Below are 25,965 nucleotides of genomic sequence, written 5' to 3' on the forward strand. Positions count from 1 at the left end.
CATCACCAGAAGTCCCGTGTCTGACTTCACTGTCATCGTTACACATTTAACTGCAGGACACTGCAGATAAACAATGGACAGCATGGCTTATTTTGTTCATATTTTGAGTTTGTTGATGACTTGAAGAATGGACCGGTTAAACCCCTGCTCTTTCAAAAGGCTGCTGATATTTGAATAAATCACTGCCCGATACCTGCTACTGAATCTCCTCTTCTCCTCAGATGCAGAGCAGCTCGCGGATGTCACAGTCTTGCCAGTGCGCTGCCATGATGTTAAAAAAGTGTGGGATATCACTATACAAGCTGCATATAAAAACAGTTGCACATGCATTCCCTGATCAGTGCAATTTCCCAAACATGACATAGGACTAATTCACCTATACACTTAATCATTAATGATCATGTAACAACATATTTGATTTGTTTGATTGAAAAAAAATGAACAAAAATCTCTGCCCTTTAGAGATCAGTCTTTTTGGGAGTAGAATCTGGACTTTAGGGGAAAAGCACGACGCAGTTGCCTAATGCAAATGCACCCTAAAATTAAATCAGGCCCCAAGCTTTCAAAAAAATCTTTCCTGCCTCAATCGATACGCCTGTTCAACTCCTCAGCTGCATGTGACAGATAACACTCTGTACATTATTTCTTTTCCCTCCTTGTATACACTTTTTGTTTCAATTCACTTATTTTCATAATTCTGTAAATAATGTGTATATAGTTGATTGTGTTTTTCCTGATCGTATATATATATCTACATATATATATATATATATATATATATAGTATGTACAGTGTTGAGTGCCTGTACTCTGCTGCTGCAACGGTGAAATTTCCAAGTTTGGGATTGATAAAGCGTCTGTCTGTCTGTACGTATGTATGTAGTCAGACCACCAACATATGTTATTGAACTAATATGCTGACAGTATCTGATGACTTGTAAGAGGTTTTACCTTCAAAAATGCTTTTAATGTATGTCTACATTTACGCAAGCCATGTTACCAAAGACACTCCCACACTTATTTCCTCTCTCGCGCGGCCCTATGGGATGGCTTCATGGAGCGGTTGGCAAGGCAACTTGCAATCATCATCATATAACATGTTTGTATGTCTAGTCTAGTCTAGTGTAAAATAATTAACTAAAGCAAAATCTCAGTATCAGTAGTAAACAATCAGTATTACTTTTTCTGCCTATAATAACCTCCTTGTAGAAAAAAAATTGACTTGTTTTTTCCATTGACTGTATATACTATGGACAAACCCATTGTGACGTCAGCCATTAGATTTCTGAAAAGGGGGCGCTATGAGGGTTGGGTCTATCAAACGGGCAAAATAGCGCGCGCTGTCTATTTAGTGTGTTAGACTTAATGAATACGCATACACAGGCATTTGTGACAGAATGTGAAAAATAGTGGGCGGAGAAGATGCAAATAAAGTATTTAGCGCACACAGTGTGATTTACCAAAGCTGAACCTGACTGTGGTGATTGTGTTTTGCACCTATATTTAAATTTCTTGAAAGCCTACATCTTTTCCATTGCTTATAATTTAGAATAAATGGTATATGGTCTTATAGCACCTTTGTACCTATTGGTATCCAAAGAACTTTACAGTCACAGACGCATCTACACATTCATTCACACAAGCACACACACATGTACACACCATTGCCATGCACTGGGAGCAACTGGGGGTTCAGTCTTGCTCAAGGACACTTCTGCATGTAACACATTGTCCTTTATTGTCATTATACAGTGTATAACGAGATTGGAGATAAATTAGTAGAATATATTTCACAGTCATGCAAACATATAATTTATCTACTTTGTGAATGTACAGACTGTCATGGTGGAATACTCTGTGGCTCTCTGGGTTTATACAAAACAAGTCATCTTTGTTATGTTGCGTTCAGTGACAGGCTCAATGCCAGATCTGAAGACGTCTGGCTCATTGGTCTTTGACGAACTCACAAAACGGATACAATAAGACTGTAACTCTGGGAGGATTATCGTAAGTAAGGTGAGAAAATTTGGGGGTTGTTCCCTTGGAATCTACACATGAAGAGACAGAAAGGTGTTCTGGTTTTAACTGAAGAGAACTTTTTACTGGGAATAAAGCTCTCTTCACATTTACTTGGAAACACAATCCCAGTGAATTTTGCTGCTACACTACAGTTTTGAGTCAGCATTGTGCCATACCAGCATGAGATTCTGGATTGCAAAGCCAAGTAGGGTTAACAAGCTGTCAAGACCTGAGGGATGTGTGGGTCTGGTCCCCTTTCCAGTGACTGGAGTCATAAATATGGAGCAGCTATATGGAGCCGCTTTGTTCAGACTCTCAAACAGCTTCAAATCAAAGATAAGCCTGTCAGGGTGAGTGTGCCTTCAGAGCACGTTAGACCAGCTGAATTACAAGGCCCCAGCCAACATTTTAACTGGTGAGACAGAGAAATGCAGGTTGAGGTGAACCATTGCTGGAGGGTCTGGTAAATACTTAAAGCAAGCACACTCCATACTCTGGTTTCATCATTCATCATTCATGGTTTTTCATTTAATCATTCATATTATTGCACCTCATCATTTATCTGTCCTTTGTATATAGTATGTATTTACTCTTTCCATGACTGATGAATTTGTACATATGCAAATCGTGTATTAGTGTGGCAGTGTGACGCAATTGGAAAAAGACTGTGAAAGCATACTTTTTTCTTTGAATTTGGAATAGATGAAAACTATTTTACCTTCAGATATACACTGATCAGCCACAACATTATGACCTACAGTAGAAGTATATAACATTGACCATATTATGACGATTACATTTTTTACTGGAAAACTCTTGGATGTTGAGAAATGTTAAACCTGATTTTAATAGGTTGTTGTATTACAAATATTACAACTCGGCATCTTGTGTACCTTCTTTCTCAGAGCTTCTCATCATCTTAGATACTGTATTTCCAAAAGTGTGTTGAGGCAGTAAACCCTTTCCAGCTGCCTGCACACTCATCACTGCTGACCATAACATTGATGGAAGTGAGCAGACCTGGAAAAATAGCTTTCGTCCTTCCCTCTTTTCGCTCTCTGTCAGAATCATTTCTGCATTCTTTCTACTAATGTGTGCATAGTTTTCCTTAACCATAATCAGCATGTAAAATACACAAGCTATAATTTGTCAGTGAAGTCATTGCCTCATGAACGTACACACATACACATTCAGATGTTTTTGTTCTCCCTTCTACACAGTGAGTTTAAGCAGCTGGCACCGTGGTCCAGTGGACCAGAGACAGAGGCTACAGCTTTTGTTTATATCTAAGGGACAAAGAGTCAGTTATTATTTCCTGTGGATCTGTTGTAGCGTTTTCTCACTCTCACTCATTCCTAATTAATTGTGTCATTGTGATGTTTTTGCTGTTTCACTTTTCTGGTTGTCATTTAGTCTTCAGGGCCAAAGACGAGATGCCACTATGGGTCTGTTCAGATTTTACAATACTGTGTCCTTGCAGCTTTTAAATAACTTGCACTGTGCACTGTCTGCACACTGCGTCATTTCCTCCTGAATTTAGGAGGAGCTGCGTGTGTTATGATTACCTAACGTCAGGGTGGAGATCTGTAAATAATAGAGACATAAGGATACACTGACTTCATGATGTGATATGATTTCCAATATGGGGTTACCGATAAAATTTGATTCGATTGAGTTTGCAGACAAATTATGACTGAAAAAGATTACTTTAATTATTTCTCAGACAGAAAACATATTTTCAGAAGTAGAATGGTTTAAAACACAAACTATGCAATAAATGCATTTCAAAAAAAATAAATATATTTAGATATAGAACTTATACTGTCTTCTTAACAAATTAAAGAGAATCCCTTTTTTTATGTAGTGAAGTATGGTCAAATGAACTCAAAACTAGAGTACGCCCTCTGCTGTTTAAAAAGGCCATCGCTATTCATTTTTCATCTCCGCTGATTTGAATCTTCACACATTTGTATTGATTTCTAACTGTCTCATGATGCATTCTTACACCCCCATAAATAATAACTTAACATGCATCTTAACGGGCACCCTCCCAAGTAAAATGAAACTGGCTAAAGTGATTCCATTATACAAAGCTGACAATAGAAATCTGTTAACAAATTATAGACCTGCTTCCTCACTGTCACAGTTCTCAAAGATACTGGAGAAATTATTTGTGCAAAGACTGTATGATTTTATTGACAAACATAAGTAAATGACAGTCAGTGCAGTTTTAGATCATCTAGATGAACTTCCATGGCTCTAATGGAGCTAGTGGAAGAGATAACAGTATGCACTGATAACGGGAAATATGCAGTAGGTGTTCTCATTGATCTAAAGAAGGCTTTTGACAATGAACAAATATACAAAAGTAGTTGACAAAACAGTGTGTAAGGCCATGACATATTGCTCAAGAAAATGGAGTGGTATGGTGTAGCACTCACCTGCTTGCAAAGTTATATCAGTAATAGGCAGCTGTTTGTCCAATTAGGTAACCATAAATCAGAGTACTTGAACACTACCTGCGGTGTCACACAGTGGTCTATATTGTGACCCAAACTATTTATCTTATATATTAATGATATATGCAAAGTGTCTAACATTTTAAAAATATTTTCTGGTTTGGGGGAGATTTACAGCAACTAATATTGATGGTGAATTGCTAAAACTAAAGTGTGGTTTGATCACAACAAATGACAGAGCTGTTTTCTGTTCTGGAGCAGCGTTACAGATCTGTCAGACACATCATCAAAGTATTCTACTCTGCCCCAGATGGTTTTGGAGTTTCTTTACAAACAAAGAAAATGAGATGTGTTCTGGAGACACATGTTAATGACAGGTTTGAACACACATACCTAAAGCTGCCCTCTTTAGATCAGATAGCCCAAATCAGATATTAATGGTCTGAACCGGCCACTATGCTCAACAGCAGATAAAACCTAGGTTCCTAGATCAACCCCAATATTGGAAAAAGGGAACTTTCGCCTTTCAAGAGAGTAAATTTGTCAAATCATTACACACCTTCTACTTGTGGGCTGAATTTGAGATTGCGCTGATATGATGTGTAATTCCATGAAGATAAAAAAAAGACAACACCACATCTAGCTTGGGCTCAGTTAAGTGCAGCGTTTAAATAAACCGAATGCAGAGAAACACTGATTCATACTTGAATATTTCCAAGCTATTGAGCTCCACCAAAATGCGGAGGAGATCCTGAGATCGGAATATCCAACACCGACACCCGGGATAATTATTTTTTCCCTTTTCAGGGCCTTAAAGTTTAACCCTCTCCCCTAACCACTGAAACATGTCCAGAAAAAGTCTGGTGTCATGACATTGAAGGACTCTCTTAAATGGCCTTCATCCTGGAAAGAGACTTTCATGTCTTAATTTCTAGAATGATGTTTTCCGGAAGAGAGCACAGAGCCACAGTTTCCCTCCTCCTCAGCCCTTGCTCTCTGTGAAGTTCATCAGCCGAGCAGGAATGTGTTCTTTGAGATGGGTGGCAATTGTTGAGGGGTTACCTATAAATAACTTCTTGTCAGCCAGCCAGCCGTGCCTGTTCAGCGCCAGTGCCAGTGAACCAGTTAATGGGGCAGGATATGCAGTGTTTTGACACAGAATGAAGATATTAATAAAATCCTAAAGAGTTTTCATCTGTACTGAGAGGAAATAATTTTATGAGTAACAGGAAGCCAGAACAATTTGCTGTCTGTGTGGTAATGTGCAGTTGTAGTTGCCCCAAGATTTGCTTTAATACTGTGTGAGTAATGGAATGCAAAGTGAAAGTTCTAATGTTTAGTGGCTGGCAATGCTATCAACAGTGCGTTACAGGCAGAGGTGGAAGAAACTGAGTAGTGCAGTCAGGCCAGTGTTTTTACTGACCTAATGGCATGGTAGATTCTTTTGAAAGCATAACCTAACCGAGGGAACCTAACTGTTTGAGCAGGGGATGGGCCTGTTTATGTGGGCTATCCAATCACAAGTGACCAGCTTTAGGTACGTGTGTTCAAACCATTAACATGTGTCTCCAGATCTGATGAGTTTCTCTGTATGTAAATAAACCCTAACTTTGTCTAGGGTGCAGTAAAATTTTTTAACAGCTGATGTCTCTAATGGATCTCTACCACTCCTCCAGAACTGAAAACAGAGATGTTGTTTGTGTGTGTGTCTTGACTTTGGCTTCACACCAGTTATTATTTATTGATGTCTACTCTGAGTTTAGTTAGACCTACACAAAACTCAGATTATGCTCCAACCCTGTAAGTTTCCATATGTACCCTATTCCCTGGTAATGAAGGTAAATAAAGACATCTGTGACTGAGGAAATGCGTAACCACACATGATTCCTCATATGTCAACATGACCACATCAATCATTAACACAGAATCAGCCACAATATTATGACCACTGTCAGGAGAAGGCAATAACATTAACCATCTTGTGACAATTCAGTGTCCTGCTGGGAAACTTTTGGACCTGGCATTCATTCGTGTGGATGTTACTTAGACATATACCACCCACATAGATCAGACCAGGCAACCCATCCCCAGCAGGATGCAGCCTGACACAAAAGCACACACAAAACAGTTCAGGAACAAATTAAAAAAAAACATGAAGAATAGCACAAGGTGTTGACCTGGCCTCCAAATTCACTAGATCCCAAACTGATTAGGTATCTATGGGAGGATCCACAGAGGACCCTCCCCTCAGCCAATAGATAGATATTTTATTTATCCTGAGGGAAATTTGGTGTTCAGTAGCTTCATTGCATAGAAATAGATATGAAAGATATTTAAGTTATATAATAAGAAGAATATTTAATGCTGTGTAAAAAAAAATATACAGTTGTACTGTTGCCAGACACCACAGGACAGCTTCAGAAAGCCCTGTCCATTAACTGCTGAGTCTGAACATTCGTTCAGTGTTCGCTGTATTAGTTTGTAGCCTGTAACTGGTAGGAAAAATCAAAGCAGCTGACTACAGTTCTCGTAGTACCCATTAGTTGTATCTTTCAACATTGAAGGAGATGGCTGAGTTCCAACAAGGCCTTGCTGTCCTCCTGTATATATGTGTATGTATGTTGGAGTGCTTTTATTTATTTATTTTTGAAGTTTATAAAAAGGGACGTCTTATTATAGCCCTATCCTCTGGTCACTAATTAGAAACCTGTTCTAATTCCCCCTCCCCCGTGTGCTGCAAATGACTGGTTGTACAATTGGGCTTTTTGGATGGGCACTGTAATTTATGGCATCCTACCCATCCTCCTTCTCCTCTCCTTTCCCTCCATCTCTCCACCCCTTTCGCGCTGGCTTATTTTCATTAGTCACATTCCATCAGTCCTTACTGAGCACTGAGGCTTGCTCGTACTTGTTTGAGGTGATTTCCCTCATCGTTTCGTTATTTTTTTTTTCTTCCCATTTCACCATTGTCTTCCTGTAACCCCCTGTTTTTTTTCCACTTATGTCTCTCTGCCAGATTTTTTACTTCAAATGTGCTCTGTTCTGCTCCCTGCTGTGGTCCTCCTCTGTCTCCTCCAGAATTTAGGATAACTGAATTGAAAATGAATGAAAAGGTGGACTCAATGAAGTGGATGATGAGTCAATTGAATGTGCCTCTCAGGAATGTCCTGTTGCATTGTAGAGTTTTGGTAGGCTTCACTTTCCATCCTCCACACGTCCCACAACTGTAGCCTCAAGAGTAGTATACGGTGATGGAAAAAAGTTTTCCGACACCCTTAAGATTTTACAGTCTCAAATATTATCATGAAATATTTGTGTTTCAAAAGGTGTAGCTGCATTAGACAGACAAAAACAAATACAAATTATTTATTTTGTTTATTGTTGACAAGAAAAACTAACAAAACTAAATTATTAACATTCTATAAGATAAAGCTGGAAACTGGACTCATCTGACCACAGAATCTTCTTCCAATTCCCGACTGTCCAGTTGTTGTGTGCTTGGGCCCAACAACACCAGGCTCACTCATTTAATTAATTGATCAGTGACTTCTTGTCAGCCTTGTCGGACCTTAAGCCATTATCTAAAAGTCGACCACATACAGTGCAGATTACTGGACACCAGTTTGGTTTGACCCCTTCTGTGGGAGCTCCTGTGATGTCATTCATCAGTTTTCCCTGCACAGGCAGATCATGTGGTCATTTCTTGCTGAAGAAACCCTTGGAAGCCCAGATCTTGGTTTGTCTTCCAAGCTGTTGGTTCGTCTGTATTTCTGCAGAATGTATCCAACTGCTGAAGGACGGCATCTGCACATCCTGATGATCTGGTGGCAACCGTACCCTTCCTGGCTGAGAAAGGAATAAAAAAATTCACTTACATCTTTATTGGCAAATTATTGCAACCACAGAAACAAATTCAGAGAACTAAACTAAAAAAAAAAAAAGCTGTTTGGGGAGTGTATAATAATATTCCAATCATTCAGATTATTGCATCCATCGATTATTAATCCGGTCCAGTATCATCGTTTTGAGTCTTGTATATGGTCCATTTTTTTCCCATTTTCTGTCCAGTCATGCTTCCTGTAAGTGCAGTATTGATTTAAACTAAGCAAACTAAATAAAATCTATTAACAGTAACACGTAGCTTAACAGTGGTGCAGCACAAAATAACAATTTAAACTAATTCAATTTAAATAAATATATTTTTTTTTAGATAAACAATCATGTAAAATAAAATCTCAACAATTCTACAATGCATTCTAGTGCAGCATTTCAGAAGTAAAACTGAAGCACTTAACTCCACTTCTAAGAGGTAGCCGGTGATTCCCACCATCGTTCTGGCCAATGTATGCTCCTTGGACAACAAACAAGATCAGACTACTCCACTCTACTCAAAGGACTGTGAGAGCGTTCTGTGTTTTTATGTTGGTTGAAACATGGCTCAACAGCAGTGTTCCAGATGGCACTATACAGCTTGGCTGGCTAACATGCTACCGAGCAGACAGAGCTATCGTTGAGGAAGGTAAGACCCGCGGCGGCAGGCTCCGTGTTTACATCAACATTGCCTGGTGCCGTGATGCTGTCTTGGTCAGAAAACACTGTTCCCCACCGCTGGAGTTCATGGTTCTGAACTGCTGGCCGTTCTATCTAACGAGGTAATTTATGGCCAGTTCACTGAATGAACTATACCAACTGTCATCAGTGAGTAACAATTATCCCACAATTAAAAAAAAAATGAAGGCAAGACACCACATACCACGGCCGTTCTATCTAACGAGGTAATTTATGGCCAGTTCACTGAATGAACTATACCAACTGTCATCAGTGAGTAACAATTATCCCACAATTAAAAAAAAAATGAAGGCAAGACACCACGTACCACAGCGGTCCTGGAACTGCCTTACATCTACTTAATTGAATAAAAATCATCTAACCGTTAACATAGCTAAATCTAAATTAAAGGGAAAAAAATAGATGTTGACCTCAATAATTCATACTGGTGGTGACTGACATGAAATAAAATAAAAATGATTATTATGGCATTCAAATGGTACATTTACTGTACTTGCTCGTCTCGACTTCCTCTAGGAGAGTACTTTTCATGGTTCGGACACCCTGGTCAGTGGTTTGCTACCAAGACATGACATCTCTGAGGGCTGTTGAGAGAACGATAGGATGGTTAAATGGTTTACTTGGAAAAAATAAAAATTGTATGTTCTTTAATTAAAAAATAAATAGAAGGGAAATAAATAGTGTAAAATAATACTCAAAAATATCCTGTAATCACAGGGATTAGATCTGCTGCAGTTACAGTGTCCTTTCTCACATCCCTGGTAGGTTCTTCAAAGGGAGCTAACGCTTCAGTTGTCTTTTCCATCAGGGTACACTGGTTAGCTGTCAGTGTGGCAGAGAGGTTGTGGTCAGCTGTATAGATGTTGAGAACTGAGCTTTTGCTCCAGAATTCTCTGTAGCATGTAGAGGCTGCTGTTCCAACGAACCTGCACATCCTGCTGCAGGCACTTGACTGCTATATTCAGATCAATCTGGATATCCTCCAGACGTGAATAGGTCATGGGAGAATGTTTGAAATGGCCTATAATCTTACTGGAATTAGCCAGTGTGTCTGTGACGCTGCGCTGAGAGAGCAAACCCTTGTGCACAACAAGTTGAAGCGTGCCCAACACAGCCCGTACTCTGTACTCCCATGTCATCCATGGCCTTCTTCATATTTCGCCCATTGTCATGCAAAATTACATGGACCCATTGCTTTTCTGTTCCCCAACTGTTCAGAATTACCCTCGATCGCCTGTTTCACACGCTCTGCCGTATGAGATCCATGAAAGTGTTGCACATGCAAGGTTGAAAATTAAAACTGGAGTCGACCCATTGTGCAGTACAGCTAAGCAGTGACATCGGACAAACAGATGAACTCCCTATGTCTGTGGTAAACCTAAAAGCAGATACCTCTGATGAAAGGACTAACAGGTGGTCACGTAGCTTGTTGTTAATGGCCGGCAGAGTTGTGTCGATAAGTAGTGAGATTCTCCTTGCTTTGGTTTATGGTGGTTGGCAAACAAATTTTAGGTACATTACCACCACCCTCTGGACTGGGATGTAAAGATTCAGCACGAAAAGTATCGATAGAGGGATTTGATAAGAATGAAGGCTAGTGATATCAATGTATTGAACCAGTTGGAACCGGTTTTTTAAAAGTTAAGTAACCGGCTACTTCCAGCAGGATAATGCACAATGACACAAAGCTCATATCACCTCCAACTGGCCTCCACAGTCACCAGATCTCAATCTGATAGAGCACGTTTGGGATGTGGTGGAATAGGAGATTCTCATCATAGATGTGCAGCTGATAAATCTGCAGCAACTGTGTGATGTTGTCATGTCAATATGGACCAAAATCTCTAAGGAATGTTTCCAACACATTGTTGAAAGTATGCCACAAAGAATTAAGGCAGTTCTGAAGGCAAAAGGGATCCGACCTTTTACTAGCGAGGTGTACCTAATAAAGTGGCCAGTGAATGTATGTATCCGCAAACACAACAGTGTATCGGCCGATACCAGCCAGAGTATGCGCGGTATGGTCTGAGATTAGAGCCACATGGAACCGCCCACACTGCTTCAGGGAATGGTTGGCATGGCAACTTATAGTGATCATGAACTTAAGTAAAACTAAATATATAATATTTGGATACCAAAAACGGAATCATGGTAGAGAATATTGAAATAGAAAGAGTTAATGTAAATACATTTTAGGAATTGTTATAGATGACAAAAAAAGTTGGAAACCAACATATAAAGAACAAAATATCTAAATATTAAATAAGACATCATCTAAAAATATTCACTACATATATTGTACCAAACTTTTGTTGAGCCATACATTGTTTATTGTGTAGATGTTGGGGAATCCGTATAAAACTATTACAAAACATATTACAAAAGAGAGTAATAAGTATAAGTATCAGGCCTGATTATCAAGATTCAACAAACAAGTATAAATATAAGCAATTTTTTATCAACTTAAAGATCATAAAATTCAATGATCTTGTGAAATATAAAAATGCTCAAATTATGTATAAGGTAAATACATATCTGCTTCCAGATGGCATCCAGAGGATGTTTCAGACTCGATCCAGTAGGTATGAACTAAGAGGGATTTTGTGTGTATACAAAAGCAAAGGTACAAACAAATGTAAAACAAAGATGTATATCAATTAAAGGAGTCAATTTATGGAATAATCTAGAATTAGAAATGGAAACATGTAACACACTTAATAGATTGCTTGCTTTGGCTGCACTGTAGAGGATCTGTTCTGCCATCCATATTTACACAGTTGATGGTGGATTACACAGCGGTGTAAATAACGATACTCATATTTTAAATATATTTTGTACATTCAAATGAACAAATCTTTATCGTTGCTAACACTGTGTTAGACTGAATATCTCTGCATCCTCCACTGTCTGGGACACCCACTGTATATTTCATCATGTGTGATCAGAGGAGTGACTGTTTCTGCAGACAGTGCTGGGACAAAGTTGAGTCCATTACCTAAAAGTGAATAGACATTTAGATAAAAGCAATTCCAGGCATGCATTCCCTTGCATTTTTCATCACTTTCATACCTTTTGGCCTGCTGAAACTACTCCGCTCCTCCAAAGAGATATTTCAATCTGAGGCCAAATGTGGGGGAATTGAATCAAGAGTCCATTCTCTTGTTCCCATGTGTCCAAAACTCTCAGTGAAGCTGAGCCTGATTGGATTATTCACTTTTTACAGGAATGGGCAACCTTTTGTTAGTGGCTGTTGCCCAGTTTACTATACTTTTTGTTTTGTTTTGTTTGTTTTTATGGGCTACGGGGCAACGCCAGAGCCCCTATTGTTATCCCGTGTGTTTCTTCTTCTTTTTTTTTTTTTTCCCGTTGAGTTATGGAACGAAGCTCTTTGAACTGTACAAGTTATATATCAAAACGTGCGTCTCGATCGCGAATGGTGCGCTATTTCTTTTCTATCCGAAATACGAATTTTTCGCGACACAAAAAAAAAAAAAATTCAAAGGTCTACTGCTCAGGCATACTTTCACCTACAGACTTCATTTGAAGTTTAAAACGTAGACACAAGCCTTGTGTATTGGTGTATTATGTCCTTGTTTTGATAGGTCTTATCATTGTTGATCAATCACTGTTCAATGACCATGATCTTTTTCGAAAAATCTTGTTTTAGAGTGCAGAATGTTGGTACTGAAATTGCCTGAAATGTTTCTCTTTCCACGCTCGTCCCGGCCACAATTTACACACTAGACACATGATTTTTTACACAGTTGTAGACAAACTTGTTGTGTCTCTCACAATGTGCTCGGCAAAGCAGTGGGACGCACAGAATTTAAACTGTGAGCCTGTGAACTGTTCGCGGTAAGGTACCTGTCTTCTCTTTATTCACTCCAATGTAAAGATTTTCTTAGAAAAGGAGAAGGGACCTTTGTCTTTAACTCGCGAGTGTGTCCAAAATATTTACTCTACAATGACAAAAAAACATATCAAAGTCTTCAGGACGACGCCCACGGTCTGCTTGTTTTTCTGATAGGAGGTACGTTTTTTATCACAGTAAGCCAAAATGTGAGACCAGCGAAAAGGGGGGAAATGTAGCTCTTTTCTGTGTCCCGGCTCCACGTGCTTGCATTGTCATTGACGACCACCTTGAGTTGCCACGTCAACCCCTGAGCTGCAGCTCTGAGCCACAGCTGAGACCAATTAATTAATCAGATGTCTCTGCTGTTAATGCAGCTGACCCCTGTGTCCCATACATTAATGTTACAACAACACACACCAACACACACACTTCCCCACCCACACAGGTAATTACAGATATACAGGCGCGCGTAATCAAGCCACACACGTGTACACACAAACACACAGGTAACTTTATGTTATTACAGTTACAAATACACACAGGAAGAGTAGTAGGATACACAAACATGCTCATTAATCTGTCACACACAGGCTAACTGTGCTAACTGTAAGCTAACTGTGCTAAATGTAGGCTGACTGTGCTAACTTATAACAACACACACACACTACACAGGTAACTTTGTGATTACAGTTACACATATACATGTGCACGCAAGCGCTCCCTCCTCACCCACGCGCAGACACACACTCACAACACAAGTAATTTTGTGATTAGTTACACACACATGCGCGTGCAAGCGCGCAGTCCTCACCTTCACCCACCCACACACACACACATACACACAGGTAACTTTATGTTATTACAATTACAGATACACTCAGGAAGAGTAATAGGATGTACAAACATGCTCTCACACACAGGCTAACTGTGCTAACTGTGCTAAATGTGGGTTAAGTGTGCTAACTGCGCGACATGTGGGTCAAGTGTGTGACATGTGGGTTAACTGTAGTATATGAAGGCTAACTGGGCTAAATGTAGGCTAACTATGCTAATTGTAAGCTAACTGTGCTAAATGAGGGTTAAGTGTGCTAACTGTGTGCTAACTGTGCTTAATGTAGGCTAACTGTGCTAACTCCTATGTTGACAGAGACGGTACCCCCGGCATTAGCCCCCTGTAGCCTCTTCAAAATTTCCCAGAGGGAATTTTCTAGTTTTATATACCATTTGTTTCTGCTTTCGTCAGTAGTGAGATATGAGATAGATGAGGATATGGTTGGTCTGTTTCTCTTGGAAGGGTGATGGGACAGGCTGCAGATTTTTGAGAGTTTCTGGAGAAGATGGTTAGATTAACATACACTATATTGCCAAAAGTATTTGCTTGCCCATCCAAATGACTGAATTCAGGTGTTCCTATCACTTTCTTGGCCACAGTTGTATAAAATCAAGCACTTACTGTAGGCATGCAGACAGCTTCTACAAACATTTGTGAAACAATGGGTTGCTCTCAGGAGCTTAGTGAATTCCAGCATACTACTGTGATAGGATGCCACATGTGGAACAAGTCCATTTGTGAAATTTCCTCACTACTAAATATTCTACAGTGAACTGTCAGTGGTATTATAGTGGTATTAAGTGGGAGCAATTGGGAATGACAGCAACTCAGCCGCAAAGTGTCAGGCCACGTAAAATGACAGAAGAGTGTCAGCGGATGCTGAGGTGCACAGGGATTGCCAACTTTCTGCAGAGGCAATCACTACAGACCTTCATGCGGCCTTCAGATTAGCTCACGGACAGTGCGTAAAGAGCTTCATGGAATGGGTTTCCATGGCTGAGCAGTTACATCTAAGCCATACATCACCAAGTGTAATGCAAAGCATCAGATGCAGTGGTGTAAAGCATGCCACCACTGGAATCCAGAGCAGTGGAGACGTTCTCTGGAGTGACGAATCATTCTTCATCTGGCAAATGTGGGTTTAGTAGTTTCCAGGAGAACAGTTCATATCTGGCTGCATTGTGCCAAACGTGAAGTTTAGTGAAGGGGGGATTATGGTATGGAGTTGTTCTTCAGGAGCTGGGCTTGGCCCCTTACTTCCAAAGGAACTCTGAATGCTTCAGCATGCCAAGATATTTTGGATTCCTTTTTAGTGTGATGAAGGGTGTCTTTTTCAGTTTTTGGTCTTCTTCCCCCCAGTCTACCTTTTGAAGTGGTGGCGTAACGGAAGGCCATGGAGGACTACATAGCAGATAGAAAGAGGGGGTTGATTAGTGGGATGAGCAGTTTATGCACAATCAAAAGGAAGAAATGTCATAAGAGTAGTATTTCACAGAGTAAGCATAAAACCATAGAATCCAGGTGACTTATTATGGGAACTCAACTGCTCTCGATGTACCTCCCGCCTTTTTTATGGCAGAGACTCTTAAACCAGTGGGATTTGTAGCTTGTATCCTAGTGTACCTCACTGAAAGACCCTCTTAGGTTGACACTACTTCACTTTGTCTCTGCCTTTTCACCCACAAAAAAATGGATGTTGTCAGACAGACATAGAGCTGACAGGAATTTCAATGTGGGAATGAACCTAACTTTGGTGGATTTAAGTGATGCTGTTTGCAGCATACCACAGACCTGTCATTGACCCATGTGGTATCAGTTGTTTAATTTCTGTGTTTAATATTGTAAATCACAACTGGCTGCCCAGACGTAGAGTATAATGATGGATCTCTCTTTTCTTATACAGGTTGTACCCAGTAGCATGTCTGTTTAAACCTGATCTGCTGGGAGGCCAAGAGGTGGACTACCTCTGTAAAACGACACTGGAAACAAATGGTGAGTTTATTAAGAATATTCCTAACATTGTTTAAACAACTGATTGTCTTTGTGTAATCATAAAGTCTATAATCGTCATAAAGTCTATGATAAGGATCAGTTTCAGAGTTGTAGGGTAGATTTCATACAACCGTCCTTTCTGACCCCCGGTATTCTTCCTCTCTTTCCTTCAGCTCTGCAGTTATGCCTCCGGGGACGGTGCGTTGTCTTTCAGTGATGCCAGTCCAAACACTGTTGTCTCTTCTGCTCGCCATTGGCTGGCCGATAACTTCATTTCCCAGTGGTGTTGTCCGAGGATCAAACTCCTCCCCCTCTGAACTTTATCCCACCTTCATACGGAATGACACTATTTTTGAGCACCTGGCCATGCATCCTGACCCCACAGTAGGTTGGGTCTATGTCGGGGCTCGAGATCACCTGTTTCAGTTGAATCGATTCCTCCAGCTTGAGCTCCAGGCTGACACTGGACCCATCACAGACAGCCGGGAGTGCCTACCTCCTGTAATGGAAAGCATCTGTCCTCAGGCAAGGGAAACGAGCAACCACAACAAGCTGCTGCTGGTTAACCCTTACTCTCTGGAACTTATTACCTGTGGGAGTGTCAGCCAAGGAATTTGCCAGAAGCGTAGTCTGCATTCAATAGATACAGTGCTTTTCTCCACTGAGAGGCCAGTGGATACTCAGTATGTAGCAGCTAACCACCCCAATGTTAGTACAGTTGGGCTGGTGGTTCGTTCACATCCTGACAGGCAACCAATGCTGTTTGTGGGGCGGGGTTACACCAGCAGCCATCCACCTATATCTACACGTAACCTCGTTCAGGAACCTGTTTTCTCCTACGAGGAAACGGCCAAATTGGCAGTGGCTGGCCGTCTTTCAGAATATGACCATCATTTTGTTTCTTCATTCACACACCGTCAGCATGTGTACTTCCTCTTCTACCGGCGCGACCTCAAGTCACAATCTCGCGAGTACCGTACATACATCTCCCGCATATGTTTAGATGACCAGGCCTACTATTCTTACGTGGAAGTACCCTTGATATGTCGTTCCAGGGCAGGTAAAACTTACAACCTTCTGCAAGCTGTCCAGCTGGGGCTCTCCAAGGACATGGTAGAGAGCCAAGGCTCAGAGATTCTTCTTGGTGTATTCTCTACTCACCTCGCTTCATCAGCTTTGCCCAGTGAGGACTCAGCACTTTGCATGTTTAACCTTAAAGATGTGGAACGCAGGATCAACTCTACCAGAGACCTGTGCTACACGAAGATGGGTAAAGAAGCAGGAGTAGACGCAGCATACATTGAGTATGAGGTCAAATCCAACTGTGCCAACCTGCCAGAGGTGAGATCAATAGATTTGTTGTATTAGTTTGTTTCTAACTGGTGACATCAACAAAGAGAATCACAGTTACCTAGTTTTAGATCTGATCTGGGCTATCTGATTACAAGTAACCAGCTTTAGGTACATGTGTTCAGACCTGGCATTGACATGTGTCTCCAGATCTGATCTCAGTTTCTCTTTATGTAAATAAACCCTGACATCATCTGGGCCGCAGTGGAATATTTGAACAGCTCCGTTTTATGTATGTGCAATGTGACTTTTGCTTCACACGTTAAATTCTTATTTATTGACGTCCACACTGTTGACTTAGACCTGCACAAAACTTGGATTAAAACTCCAACCCTGGAATTTTTTATATGCACAGTAATCTCTGGTATTAAAGGTAAATAAATACTTTGTGAATTCTCACAGATTTATTTATTTCTTAACAGCTTCAAGGACAGAATATTATAAGAGACCTTCATTACTAATGAACAGACATCACTTACAATGCCTTTTCCTTTTCAGGTGATCATTCATAATAGCGGTTGTATATTTTTGATTTTTTTTGTCTGAGTGAATCACTTAAAGTCCACTGATGCAAGACCACCCCTGTTGAGTAATGGAGGTCTTTAATGTGACTCAGGACTCATTGTGTTCACACTACCAAAGGAATATGGCTTCAAATGTGGTAAGAGATCAGATCTCTCAAATGAGATCTCCTCTGGGTGTTTACATCTGTGTTTTATGTGGTCGGATTGGCCAGATCGGATCTTAATGCAAGGTCTGAACAGGCCCTTAGTTTGAATAAAAAAACAGTTTTTATCCCACATAATGTGGATGTGGTGGAGAGCTATAGTGTTGGTTATTAAAAAGCAAGAAAGTATAGTGTTTTGTCCTTCTCCCTCTTTCAGCTACCAGTAGAGTACACATTGGTAATTAATTTTCTCCAGTGAAATTGCTCAGTGTTTATCTTCTGAGAAAGACAGAAGTGCCAACACTCCACTTCTCTGTGTCAGTGTGTATAATTGTATGTTTTGTGTGACAGTGTTCCTAAAGAAAAATGTCTGCCTGCATGAGTAAAGTTGGCCTTTTATTTAGTATCTTCACATAGATGTAGGTGAATACTGTAAACCACACACTAAATGACTGTATATATTTAACATTCACGCACACATCTTTGTACTCTTTACAAAAGAACAAACATTCCGTCTAATTCTTTTTCTCTTTTAGAGAAGAGATTTTTTATATTTCCACTGATGACTGTGCTGAATAAAAGCTCTGACAGCTGCCAAAGCTGCAGCCATGCATCTGAAGCTGTCTGGGGCTTTGCTCTCCTGGCAAACTGACCTCTGGATGAGAGAGAAGGAAATTAGATTCAGTATTTTTGTAACAGATAAATGTAATGCTGCAGAGGGGCGATTGATTTAGGTCTCCTAATGGCAGCACTCAAAATCTGGACTTTAGCATGATACAGTTGTTTGCATCCTGGTTGTTTGTTTTTGCAGATAAATTGTGGGCTAGTATTGTTGTTAGGCTTTTCAGAACATCAGATTTTCACTTCCTATTTATTGTGGACAAGAAAATAATAATAATAACTAACAATATTATCACAATATCAACAAAAATCTAAATAATAATGGCAAAATCCAGGAATGCATCTTTAACTTAATTTATGTCATTTTAACTCATTTGAGAGATGGATTACACCCAAAATAAGAGTAGAATGGAAGAAAGCGGGCGAAACACACACTGTGTTCAAGTGGCACTGAATCCTTTACACTAGGAGGGCCAAAATTGAATCCAGGGGGAGGACATGGGCCAAAATGTTAACACAACACAATAAGTTAGCATGTATGTGCAAAATAAACACTATCACAAATAAATTTTGAAAAATGATGACACTGGTTATTGTACTTTACATTTATGTTTAAAAAATACTGAACATCTATCTGTCTTCTTTAAATAAGAAAAATAATTGAAGCATTTGGAGACAGAAATGGAGCATTACTAGGCCCGCTCCATCTGCATCCTCTCACTCACTGCTGGTTTGCTTCGTCTCACAGGATTTGAGCTGATAGGAGCTCAACAGCACCACCCTACCATCAATGCATCACAGTATTATTCTTTGGTCGGGAGTGGAAGTGCACCAATAAATGGTATTTAATGAGAGCAACCGCTGCGAGCGAGCACAGATTCTGTGTGCTGTTGGTTGTGATGTTCGATGCCACGAATAAAAAAATATTTTATACTCCAAAGTATATTGAGGTAGTTGCCTCATTTTCTATATAGCCGAGCTAATACCACTAAAAAAAAGAAAAAAGAAAAAAAGACTACTCATTATTACTCACAACTGTTAGTAGTAGTTTAGTTACTTTCCACTGTGTTCGTACATTACCTCGGATTACTGAATTATTGAAAGTATCGACATTTTGATTTAAGAATCGATTTTAGAGCATAAAGACTCAGAAGTATCGATATTTCAGTATTGATCCGCACTAGTTGTTGGTGAGGAAAGTAGGCAAGGCGCGGGCCAGATATAAATGGTCGCTTGCCAAACCCTAAATTGGGCAGCCAGGATTTACACAATACTGTCATATGCACATTTTTAACACGATATTTATTTTTTTTTTTTATAGTCAATACCGGTATACCGCGACAGCCCTAATTGTTGTATCCTTTTATTGTTAGTGCTGCAAGTTTCTCTCCTTATTGAGGGAGACAAAGGATATGCAGCCACCTACAGCCCATGGCTGTAGAGGACAGAGGGTAGGCAGATCAGGTAACTAAGGTGTGAATCACGGGAGTCATTGATTGCTCTCATTAGCTATACAGTATGGATTGTGGTTGTTGTCATTGATTAACATGGACTGACAAGAATGATTAAAGACCCACTGGGCTGCTACAAAGAAAAGTAAAGGAAATAAGTGGACAGAAAATAGGAGGAGCAGCTTTTTTTTCACAAGAACTCAAAGCAAACCATATGGTGAGGGGAAACAATGATGAGAAATTTGGAGCTGAAAAGAGCTTTACAGTGTGATTAGGATGTCAAATCTGGATTGGATCATTGTACACAAAGAACACACAAATCAGCTTTCATCCCCTGCTCAGTCTCTGCCAGGACTGTCCATCTGCACCTGGAACGGGCTCTCACATGAGAGGTCTAATGCCACTGGGAATGTGGTTTGTTATTTATGATCAGGTTTTAGGACTCATACGGAACATTAGTTCAATTATTTTCTTACTCCCCTGTGGTGATTACTGTTCCTAGTATTTATGGCTACAAGTCCAGATGATAGCAGTCTGCACAGTACTCAGCAGCTGTGTCATTACAGTGTAATCATGGCCTCCTGTTGGCCAAAGCGAGCTGGGGACATGCCAACATTTTCTGCTTCCTGGCCATGTTCCTAGACTGGACGTCATAACTTGATAACTATTGCAATGGTCACATTTAAACGTCATGTGAACAAACAGGCTGTTTTATTAACTTCATTAATACTCGTATGTGTGATTGAAGTTCAGCAACCCTGCCAACAACATGAAGTCCATCAAAAACTAGCCGCTCTCAACAAGTGGTTCCCTCAGGTCCATTGGGTGTCTTTCTTTTTGTTAAGATTACCACAGAAGAAAAACCAAAGAGAACAAAAAACAACAACCTCACTGCCAGAGCAAAGAAGCCCTACAGCCGGACGATGGAAGCAAAAACAAATCTTGTGCTGGCTTTAAAACACAGAGTACAGAAGTTGCTGGATTATTGTTGTAGTTTGTTTCCTAATGCCCGACCTCATCACATTAAATCCTGGTGGAATTTTACATACCACAATCAGAACACTGCTTTTATATTTTTGGCGAACGGCCTACTTGCTGAGAATTAACAACAAATCACTTGGAAGGGCACAAACCGAGTAGCACAGTTCATATTTTTTTATATTTTATGTGTGACATAATGTGTTTTTTTCGTCAATTTCTCATTTCACTGACTTCCCTGCTGGATTTCCTCTTTCAGAACACCCTGGATGCCTACCCCTGTGGCTCTGACCACACCCCTAGCCCCATGGCCAGTCGGATTGCCGTGGAAATGGAGACTATATTGGACAGCCCGTCTGCCCGTCTCACTGCTGTAGCTGTGAGCGTGAGGGTGGGACACACCATCGCCTTCTTGGGAGACTCCAAAGGGAACCTCCACAAGGTAACAAGGCCACAGCAGATTCTAAGGCATGTACAGACAGGTTGTGAGCATGCACTGAGATAAAAGTTGATGAAAGTTCAAATACACACACAGAAAATCCAGGCTCATGTTTGTGTTCTAACAACGATGATATGCAGAGATTGGGCCGTTATTGCTGGAAGTCTAAAATAATATTCCAAGATGCTTCACAACTTTATTTCATTATTTTGACCTGAGACCCTATTTGGATAAAAGTTTTATATGTGCAGTACCGTGCAAATATTTTAGGCAGGTGTGGAGAAAAGATGTTGTATTTGATTGATATTTATCTTCTGTTCATTAAATGCATTTTGTTAATTGATGAAAATAGACTATTAACATTTCCAGCACTGTCCCAAAAAAAAACTTTCGAAAGCATTCTTAGTTTACAGCATTTTTTTTCACACCTGCCTAAATGTTTCTTATTTTGTTTGCATTGCATGTTTATCAGACCAAATGTTTCAGATCACCAACAAACTTAAATATAAGACAGAAATAACACAAGTTAACACAAAATTTAGTTTTTAAAGTTTCTTATTATTAAGGGAAAAAATCTAAACTTACATGGCCCCGTGTGAAAAAGTGTTTGCACCCCATTAAAACATAACTGTGTTTTATCACGCCTGAGTTAAATTTTTCTAGCCACAGCTAGTCCTGATTATTGCCACACCTGTTCTCAATCAAGAAATCACTTAAACAGGATGTGCCTAACAAAGTGAAGTAGACTAAAAAATCCTCAAAAGCTGGATATCATGATGAGATCTGAAGAAATTCAGGAACAAATGAGAGAGAAGGTAATAGAGATCTATCAGTCTGGAAAAGATTAGACAGCTTTTGGCCTTGAAAGCTTTAGTGAACCACAGTGACAGCCAGTATCACAAATGGAAAAAACATGGAACAGTGGTGAACCTTCCTAAGAGTGGCCAACCAACCAAATTTAGCCTAAGAGCGCAGCAATGACTCATCCAAGAGGTTACAAAAGACCCCACAACAACGTCCACAGTACTGCAGGCCTCACTTACCTCAGTTAAGGTCAGTGTTCATGATGCCACCATGAGAAACAGACTGGGCAAAAACCACTACTGAGCAAAAATGATAAATGGTCTTGCTTTTATAGCGCTTTCCTACCTATTGGTACTGAAGGCGCTTTTACAGTCACTTACACTTCCACCCATTCACTCATACAGGCACACACCACAGTGCCAGTTGCACTGGGAGCTGGGGGTTCAGTGTCTTGCTTAAGGGCACTTCAGCATGTGGCACATTCTGGAGATCGAACCGCTAACCCTTCGGTTCAGGGACAACACGCTCCACAAAATTTTGCCACACAAAGAACATAAAGGCTTGTCTCAGTTTTGAAAACATTTTGATGATCTCCAAGAGTTTCGGGAAAATACGCTGTAGACTGACAAGACAAAAGTTGAACTTTTTGGACGGTGTGTGTCCCATTACATGTGGCGTAAAAGTAACACAGCATTTCAGAAAAAGAACTTCATAACTACAGTAAAATCTGGTGGTGGTAGTGTGATGGTCTGGGGCTGATGCTTCAGTACCTGGAAGACTTGATGTGATAAATAGAACCGTGAATTGTGCTGTCTACCAAAAAATCCTGAAGGAGAATGTCCAGATTTGTTCATGAACTCAACTGAAGCTGGTTCATGCTGGAAAACTCTCCAATGTGGCTGAATTACAACAGTTCTGCAAAGATGATGGGCTCAGAATTCCTCCATGGAGCAATCGCTTTTTACAAAATCCCATGTAGGTTTGGATTTTTGTTTTCCCTTAATGAAAACCATCATGTAAAAACTGCATTTTGTGTTTACTTGTGTTATCTTTGACTAAAATTTAATTTGTTTGATGATCTGAAGGATTTAAGATTTACAATTTTGCCAATAAAGCAAATAACTCAAGACATGTTTTATATTTCAGGGCTCCAGACTAATTTTTTTTACTAGGGGCACAGTGGCCCCTTACGGAAAATTTAGGGGCGCAAGCAGAAAATTTAGGGCCGCACTGTAAATCGACTTGTAAAGTAAATATTCACATTTCCTCTCATTTTCACTGTATTACTGATAAATACTTTGATAATAAATGCAGAAACTACAGTGTTTTATATTCATGTTTTATTGTGTAACCGTTTTGACACAACCTAACATAAGAGACAATTGTCTCTAATGTTATGTTATGTATATTTTCAATTTTTTTTTCAGTATTTTAACTTAACTGTAAATTGTTGTAAATAATACAATCTTTGTGTTTTTTTTTTTGCACTTAAAAGGAGAAGCTCTCCAATATTCTGTTCTATTTCTTTGTAACTGGTGGAGATAGAGCAGAGCACAGTATTAATTAAAGAAAAATGAGAGTTAGCCAAGATTTAAATTTTGAATGCACAGTTTTTCCTTTTTTTTCTGGTCAGAGGCAAGATGGAGGTAGTAAAGTAGTAAATTATAGTAAATTAAAGTAGTAAGTTATAATTTGTCTGAGTACAACAAATTACATTAAATTTACATTACATTAAATTATTACAACAAATTATCATTAAGGGAAAACAAAATCCACATGACTTTCATGGCTCTGAGTAAAAAAGCGACTGCACCCTAAACCTAATAATCGGTGGGGTCACCCTAAGCAGCAACAATGTAATCAAGCATTTGAGATAACTTGCAATGAGTCTTTTACAGGGCTGTGGCTAAATTTTGGCCCACTCATCTTTGCAGAATTGTTATAATTCAGTCACACTGGAGGGTTTTCCAGCATGTCAGCAAGTCATGCCGTGGCTCACTAGGTGGAGCGGGTTGTCCCTGGGAATGCATGTGGGACTGTGTTTACATACAGCGTCTATATCAATATCTCACACTTCTTCAACGATCATGGCAATTGGTAATCCGCAAGCTGCATCTTAGGAGAAGAGGAGATTTGGTGGCAGATATCGGGTTCTGTGCAAGAGACTTATTTATTTAATATTAGTAGCCTTTTGAAAAGAGTGTGGGTTTGGCCGGTACATTCTTCAGGTCAACATCAAACTGAAAGTGTTAAAAAAAATACACCCATGGTGTCCATTGTTTACCTGCGATGTACGCATTGACGTATTAGAGGAAAAAACAGGCACACAGCTGGAACTGCAAATTCTGCTGTGATACCATTGGTCGATACACACAACATGCAGGGAACACAAAATTTGCTGATAATACTGGCACTACATGATTAAAACACGACACACTGGGCATACACAATGCCAGTCTGAAACATAAAATGTGCCAGGACCTGTGTAATGAAGATGCAACTTCACTTCCAGTTCCAGAAGTTCCAGAAGACAAGAGGCTGCTTTTGACAAAACCTTATTATGGTATAACATTATGTTTAGGTTGTGTCAAAACGGTTACACAATAAAACATGAATATAAAACATTATAGTTTCTGCATTTATTATCAAAGTATTTATCAGTAATACAGCGAAAATGAGAGGAAATGTGAATATTTACTTTGCAAGTTGGTTTACTGTGCGGCCCTAAATTTTCTGCTTGTGCCCCTAAAATCTAAATAGTAAAAAAAAGTTGCTCCCAGTGTGTCGCTCCAGTGTATGAATATGTGTGTGCTTGTGTGAGCGAATGGGTAGATCCGTCTGTGACTGTAAAAGCGCTTTGAATACCAATAGGTAGAAAAACGCTATATAAAACCAAGACTATTGTGGTGTGTTTTGCATCATTGTCTTGCTGCAGAACCGAAGTTCACTTTGGCTTGAGGTCAAGAACGGATGGCCAGACATTCGGGATTTTTTGTTAGACAGCACAATTCATGGTTCCATTAATTATAGCAAGTCTTCCAGGTCCTGAAACACCAAAACGACCCCAGACCATCACACTACCACCACCAGATTTTAGTGTTGGTACACCTGATGTAATGGGACACACACCTTCCAAAAGATTGAACTTTTTTCTTGTCAGTTGAGTATTTTCACAAAAGTCTTGGAGATCATCAAGATGTTTCCTTCTTGTTCTTTTTGCTCAGCAGTGGTTTTGGTCTTTGAACTCTGCCCTGCAGGCCATTTTTGGTCAGTCTCTTTCTTACGGTGGAGTTGTGAACACTGACCTTAACTGAGGCAAGTGAAGCCTGCAGTTCTGTTGATGTTGTTGAGGGGTCTTTTGTGACCTCTCTAATGAGTCATTGCTGTGCTCTTGGGGTAATTTTGGTCGGCTGGCCACCACTATCACCACTATCCATGTTTTCTTTGTGGATAATGGCTCTCACTGTGGTTCGCTGGAGTCCCAAAGCTTTAGAATTGGCTTTATAACCTTTGCCAGACTCATATATCTCAATTACTTTCTTTCTCATTGGTTCCTGAATTTCTTTGGATCTCGGCATGATCTCTAGCTTTTGAGGACCTTTTGGTCCATTTCACTTTAGCCCCTTTCACATCGAGTGAAAAACCCATGTTTTCCATGAGAAAGCTCAAACGACCCAGGTCAATGACTCGGCAATCGACCTGGGATTTTATCGGCTCGGCTCAACGCGGCTTCGATGTGAACAGGTTTTTCACTCTGATGCTGATATATCTGCCTGTTACATTCTGACTCGATGGCCTGACAGACTGTATCATTGTAGAAACTTCAGCTCAAAAACAAGTTTTGGTTTACTCCCATAAAGACTGATCTCTGAAGCGCAGAGATTTGATTTTTTTGCAGGTTTTTCAGGCAAGACAACCTCATATATCCAAGA

At 39.9% G+C, this 25,965-nt stretch overlaps 1 protein-coding gene across 2 annotated transcripts in view; it reads left to right on the forward strand.

Moving 5' to 3' along the window:
• The window catches only part of plxnb1b (plexin b1b), a 143,469-nt gene that overhangs the window by 68,603 nt on the left and 48,901 nt on the right, over positions 1-25,965 (forward strand). For both annotated transcript variants that reach the window (XM_047582956.1, XM_047582957.1), the window contains exons 3-5: positions 15,635-15,723; positions 15,897-17,064; positions 21,050-21,232. In XM_047582956.1, the coding sequence (XP_047438912.1) occupies positions 15,907-17,064; positions 21,050-21,232 (1,341 nt within the window). In that variant the 5' untranslated portion in view covers positions 15,635-15,723; positions 15,897-15,906. The remainder of the gene's footprint in view (positions 1-15,634; positions 15,724-15,896; positions 17,065-21,049; positions 21,233-25,965) is intronic.

The sequence above is a fragment of the Mugil cephalus genome, chromosome 4, assembly GCF_022458985.1.
Source record: "Mugil cephalus isolate CIBA_MC_2020 chromosome 4, CIBA_Mcephalus_1.1, whole genome shotgun sequence".
NCBI lineage: Eukaryota > Metazoa > Chordata > Actinopteri > Mugiliformes > Mugilidae > Mugil > Mugil cephalus.